The sequence below is a fragment of the Aethalodelphis obliquidens genome, unplaced genomic scaffold (assembly GCF_003676395.1).
Source record: "Aethalodelphis obliquidens isolate GAN/ISIS:26980383/991018 unplaced genomic scaffold, ASM367639v1 scaffold51, whole genome shotgun sequence".
Lineage (NCBI taxonomy): Eukaryota > Metazoa > Chordata > Mammalia > Artiodactyla > Delphinidae > Aethalodelphis > Aethalodelphis obliquidens.
Window position 1 is genome coordinate 10,685,177 of NW_020837995.1, and position 6,000 is coordinate 10,691,176.

The 6,000-nt window shown below is 43.1% G+C and overlaps 1 protein-coding gene across 3 annotated transcripts in view; it reads right to left on the reverse strand.

Moving 5' to 3' along the window:
* The window catches only part of UBR1 (ubiquitin protein ligase E3 component n-recognin 1), a 169,368-nt gene extending 164,030 nt beyond the window's left edge, over positions 1-5,338 (reverse strand). For 2 of the 3 annotated variants that reach the window (XM_027084071.1, XM_027084070.1), the window contains exon 1: positions 5,014-5,338. In XM_027084071.1, coding sequence (XP_026939872.1) covers positions 5,014-5,094 — 81 coding nt within the window. In that variant the 5' untranslated portion in view covers positions 5,095-5,338. The remainder of the gene's footprint in view (positions 1-5,013) is intronic. The other variant, XM_027084072.1, reaches the window with a different exon arrangement.
* Positions 5,339-6,000: the final 662 nt, after the last annotated feature.

The following is a 6,000-nucleotide window of genomic DNA, read 5'->3' on the forward strand; positions in this document are numbered from 1 at the left end:
GGCAGGATACTGCATTGGTTCATCCTGCATCACTGATTTATATAATATCTACCCAGACAGACACCCTATGCAGTACTGAGGACAAAAACCTCTTTATTTGCAAGATAATGTCTGTTATTAAACATAAGCAGTCAGGCTCAAGCACCAGCTCATCTAGATAAATTACTAGATAAATTACTAGTAGGACTGAAGCTGTCACTCTTTTTTAATTTTTATTTTTTATTTTAATTTATTTATTTATTTTTGGCTGTGTTGGGTCTTCGTTTCTGTGCGAGGGCTTTCTCTAGTTACGGCAAGCTGGGGCCACTCTTCATCACGGTGCGCGGGCCTCTCACTATCACGGCCTCTCTTTTTGCGGAGCACAGGCTCCAGACGCGCAGGCTCAGTAGTTGTGTCTCATGGGCCTAGTTGCTCCACAGCACGTGGGATCTTCCCAGACCAGGGCTTGAACCCGTGTCCCCTGCATTGGCAGGCAGATTCTCAACCACGGCGCCACCAGGGAAGCCCGAAGCTGTCACTCTTGACTTGCAGTTTTAAAACTTAACTTCATCGGACTCTACAGAATTTGGTACTGAAAATCAGAATTTTCCCTAGCTGCCTACAATAGAAATTAGGAGATGCTGATGAAAAAATAACTGTCACTAGGTTCTGCTATGGAATCCGCCTGCCAATGCAGGGGACACGGGTTCAATCCCGGGTCCAGGAAGATCCCACGTGCCGCGGAGCAACTAAGCCCGTGTGCCACAACTACTGAGCCCACGTGCCACAACTACTGAGCCCGTGTGCCACAACTACTGAGCCCGCGTGCCACAACTACTGCAGCCCGCATGCCTAGTCAATAAGAGAAGCCACCACAATGAGAAGCCTGCACACCGCAACCAAGAGTAGCCCCCACTCACTGCAACTAGAGAAAGCCTGCACGCAGCAACAAAGACCCAATGCAGCCAAAAATAAATAAATAAATTTATTTATTTTTTAAAAAGAGAGACTTTGGTTTTCATCCTCGTTTTCTCACTCTAAGTATGTTCTTACTACAGAAAGCTGTGCTCTGGCCTAAAATAAGAGATACAGATTTCTAAGGAAAATCACCTCCACTGAAAATAGCATATAACTTCTCATTCCTTCCTCTATATCTCAATATTTTAAAGTCCACTATAAAAAGACTATGTTATCTCTTAAAGATCCCCTATACACATGAGATTGTAGATAATTTTTCCTTGACATGATCAGGAAATGATCATGATCAAGTCAGACATGATCCTTGCCTTCACGGAACTTACATTCTGGTAGGAGAAACAGACATTTAAATAAATAAAGACAATACAGTAATCACAGATTGTAATAAGTGCAGTGGAGGAAATAAACAGGGTGCTTTGACAGAGAATGGTAAAAGGAACCCATCTTTTAGACAAGGTAAGTATCAAGAAAAAACAGAGGAAAAACACTGTATGAAAAAGAACAGCAAGCAAAGGCACAGGCCCTGAAGTAAGACAGAGCTTGGACTTATTTTGGAAGCTAGGGTGGCTAAAAGTAAATGAAGAGAAAGTAACAGAAAATGAGGGGAGATGGAGGGGCTGGATCAGGCCAGATCTTGAAGAACATGTAATGAGTTTAGATTTTTTTCCAAGTAGATGGGAAACCACTGAAGGATTTAGGCAAGAGATTGACATGATCTGATTTAGTCTTACAAAGATTTCTCTGGCTGCTCTGTGGAGAATGGACTGGAAGAGGGCAAAAACAGAAGCTAAGAGACCAGTTAAAAGGCCACTGCAGTTGCCTAGGCAACAGATGGTGGCTAGGACTAAAGAGATGGAGTGGAGACAGACAGAGTTGTTTGTATTCAAGAGCTATTATGGAAGTGTCATCTACTGAGACAGGGATAACAAAACTTGATGTCTCCCTTCTTTGCCCTCCCAAAACCTGGTCTTTCCTCTCAGTATATGACACAGCCACAATCATGAATACTTAAGTCAAAAACTGGGGATCCAGATGTCATCTGTTTCTTCCCTTTTCCCTCATGCCTAAACCATAAACAAATCTTTCTACTTCTACCATACTTCCAAAATCTCTCCCCAATCCATCCACTTCTCTTCATCTCCAGTGATATCGCTTTAGTACAAGCCACCAGCAACTATGGCTTGGTTACTGTAGTAGCTTCCTAATTGCTTCTCCGTTTGAAACACTTTTCAGACATCCAAGTGGATATGTCAAGTAGGCACACGGACTTGTGACTGTGGAGCTCAAAAGTGAGATGACCCTGAGATACAAATTTGGGAACTGAACGAATACAGGTGGTATTTAAAGCCACAGAACTGGATGAAATCACATGGGCAGAGGATGTAGACAGGGAAAAGAAAAGAGTTTAGTACCATACCAGGAGGCATCTTTTGAGATGGACTTACTGAAGAAAATCCAGTTAATGAAGACAGAAGGCAGAAGTTCTGTCAGACCACTCCACATACTATGAATTCCCAATTTTTCTCACTCTTCACCTCCCTAGACCCAATAAACTACCCTCTCCTAGAAACTACACCCTATGACACTGCACTACTCTCACCTCCTACCTGCTTGTCTGCTCCCTTTCTAGCTCCTTCCTCCACTGTCTATCCCTGAAATTCAATCATTCCTGTCTTCCTCGCTTCTCCCTCTCTTCCTCCCTCCCTTTCTGTGTGACCGTCTCTTTCTCTCTGTGTATGTATAAACACACACACAAACACAGACTTTCCTCCTCAAAGATCTTATCCATCCCCACAACCTCAACTTTCAACTCTATACTGAGAACTTCTAAATGTCTCTGGCTAAATCTTACTCTGTGGCCCACAGACCAGGACTTCATTTGCAGTGCATGCTTGTGAAAATGCAAATTCTCAGATCCCACCCTAGACCTACAGAATCAACTCCCCTAATTATTCTTAAGCAATGGCTCTTCTAATAAATGTCCAATAATTCATACCTATTACTTCACTCTAATTGCATGTTATGTGATGTCAGGAATTTGAGAGACTTCATGCCTGTTGCTTGCAACATGACAGTAAAAAAAGACCTGGGCTCTAAGAAGGAAGTTTGATTTAAGAATAACAGAAACTATATAATACCCAGGGACAAGACTCTAATGGCATTGGTAAGATTTCTTAGACCTCTGTAACTGTTCCATATTTACTATTTTGTTTTCCCCTGCCTCCCAATGGTGATTTAAGATTCAAATCATTCAAATGTTAAAGAATCTCTGAGATCACTTCACTTAATCGAGAAGAAGAAGTAAACTGGAAAAGCCAGTGTCTTACTCCATTGTCAGGATAAAATTGAAGGTGGTATTTTTAAAAAGAATAGGAAACTAGGAAGATGTCTGGAGTTCTAAAATAGAGAGAGCCAAGCCAAAAAAGTGATCAGGAGGCTCACCAGTCACAAGTCTTCATTCACTTACATCACCCTATCTTGTATTAAAATTTGAGCACTTGTCCTACCTGTGTCTCTAGAGTGTGAGTTACCTGAGGCTTTTACACTTCTCTTGTCATCTACCTACTATCTTGCAAAACCCAAAACCTTGCCCAAAGAAATCTAATATTGAAGAGTTTGCAACATAATTCTAGCTGAATTCCTGTACCATTATCTCCAATCTCAAATAAGTAAGATCCAGATTGATGAGGTTTTTTGGTACCACCTGGAAGGAATTAATATATCAAAGCTTTAAATAAACACTAGTCATCTTTAGCAATACAAAATTACGATAACACTTCTGACCACAGCACAGTTTCTCCACTCCTTAGAAAATGTAAGAAGCACAGCTTTACATTAAGACCAGATGTTTCAGCCGCTTCTAAAGTTTCCCTATCTTCTCATTTCTTATCATCTCAAACACATGCTTCCCCCTTCAATACGTGAAATGAGGTTGAACTGCTACTTGGGGTAGAGGATGGTTGCAAGCACTGCCCTAGTTGATGGCCAAACCCTTAGTCCAACTCCTTCCCCACCTGATTTCTGTCTCCCAGCCAGTCTCTTCAGTCCCTGAGGTGGACTCTTTTCTGGAGCTCACTCTGTTCTCTCATAAAACAATGCTCAAGTGTCTGCAGGGTTAAAATACTTCAAAAATGATTTTATTAAAACTACAAACCAAAGAAACTTCAGAAAGAGGTGTAATCCCACACCTTTCTATATGCACCAATAAAGATAAATTAATAAAACTCTTCACAGCATGCAGTGACCAATATTTGAATATTTTCTATATACCTCCCCACTAGGTGCCTGGGGACATCCAGAACATTCCCTAATGTTGCCCCCCTACCTCTTATCCTCCTCAGTCAGCTTTCTCCCTGTAGTCAGACTATTGACTCAAATTTACTCACTATCTCTGCCTTCCCTTTTTTTTTTTTTTTTTTGGTTTTCAAAATACAAGGGCAAAGTATAGATTCCGATATTAATTAATGGTATCGCTCTGACTTGAAATGTCTGAAAGTCTGTTCTTCACCTGTAAAAAGCAACGACAGATGATGGGTTTCTCCACGGAGGATTAGGCCTGGGTTCTCAAGATGCTACAACGAAGGACTACAACTCCTACACCCTATATCTTGACGTGAGTTGACAGAGGCAGCATTCCCTGTCACTATGAAACCCCACCCAGCCAGCTATGCAATACAACACTAGGTGCTGCGTCCTGGACGTCTATCGTCTAGGAGGGGTTACACGTAGGTTAAGACGTTAACCTACGTCTGTCGGAAAATGGCTCTTCCTCCAAACCCCTACACCAGACCATCTAATAACATTACCAGTTCTTTCTATTTCAGGATAGAGACAAGCTTGAACTCGTCACGGCTAATAAATGACAGTCATTATACACCGGAGACTTGGCCGGCAGGAATGTGGGTGATGACTAACTTTATTCTGTGGCTTCCTTTCTGATCAATCCATACGACTCCCGCTCCCCAGAGCCACCGTAAGGGGTGAAGCCCCACATCCTCCTGAACGCGGTAGGGAAGGACTCGGGGGGACAAAAGCAACTAGCCTACACGGACTTACAGAGGCCAGTCGTTGTGGAGTCTGAGGCAACTCCGTGCTGACTTCCATCCTCTCTGCGTCCCCAGCCTCCTCCTCCGCCATCTTGAGGAAAACTGACACCCGCAGATCCACACGCCCCGCCGGAGGCGCGTGGGACCCTGTGGCCGGTCCCAGAGACGAAGGGCGACAGTTTTACGACGGCCCCTGAAGTCGGGTTTGACGCAGAATCAAACAGCGGTTTCCGGTCCGCTTCCGGAAGCAGGCGTCACGGCCAGTGCGGCTGTTTCTTCCACTTGTTTTCTAGTCACAGTGCTTGGTGGCCGAGTGGTTGTATAGCTGGTTTCGGTGCTGGGAACTGTTGCATCTACGAGGTGAAAAACAAGTTCAGCGTCCATTATGAAAGGAAGAAAACTGTCGGGGATAAGTGAGAACCTGCTCTGAGTCTCTTTCTGGTCGGGCGGTTGTTGGGTGTGTTTTGCCTTCCTAAGTACCTGCATTGGTTCCCCAGAGCCAACAAAATGAAAAAATACTCAAATATAAGCTCTCTTTAAGAGCGTAGCTTGTGGGAACTTGCACATGCGCGCAAGAAAGCTTGGGCCCCAGCAGCTCTTGGGAGAGGTGGTGAAGAAGTAACGAGAAATGGGAAACCTAGTCATTCAGCGGCAGAGGAAAGACGAAATAAACGTGGTACATCTGCATTATGGAACATCGTGTAGCTCTTAAAGAGAACAAAATAGCTCTGTGTGAAAAGATAAAGATAAATTAAGTGGGAGGAAAATGCAATCAAGTTGCCACAAACTATGGTTTGGCACTTACCTACCTTTTAAATGCGAAAGTAACAGTCTTGAAAGGGAACAGAGCAAACTATTAATAGTTAGCTCTGAGGAACAGGAGAGGAGGGAGGTGGTCTAGAGCTACTTTACCTTCTGTATTGTTGTAAATTGTTTACAAAAGAAGTAATTTTAAAACGTATTTTTTAATAAAAGGAAAAAAGCTAACGTTCTGGAA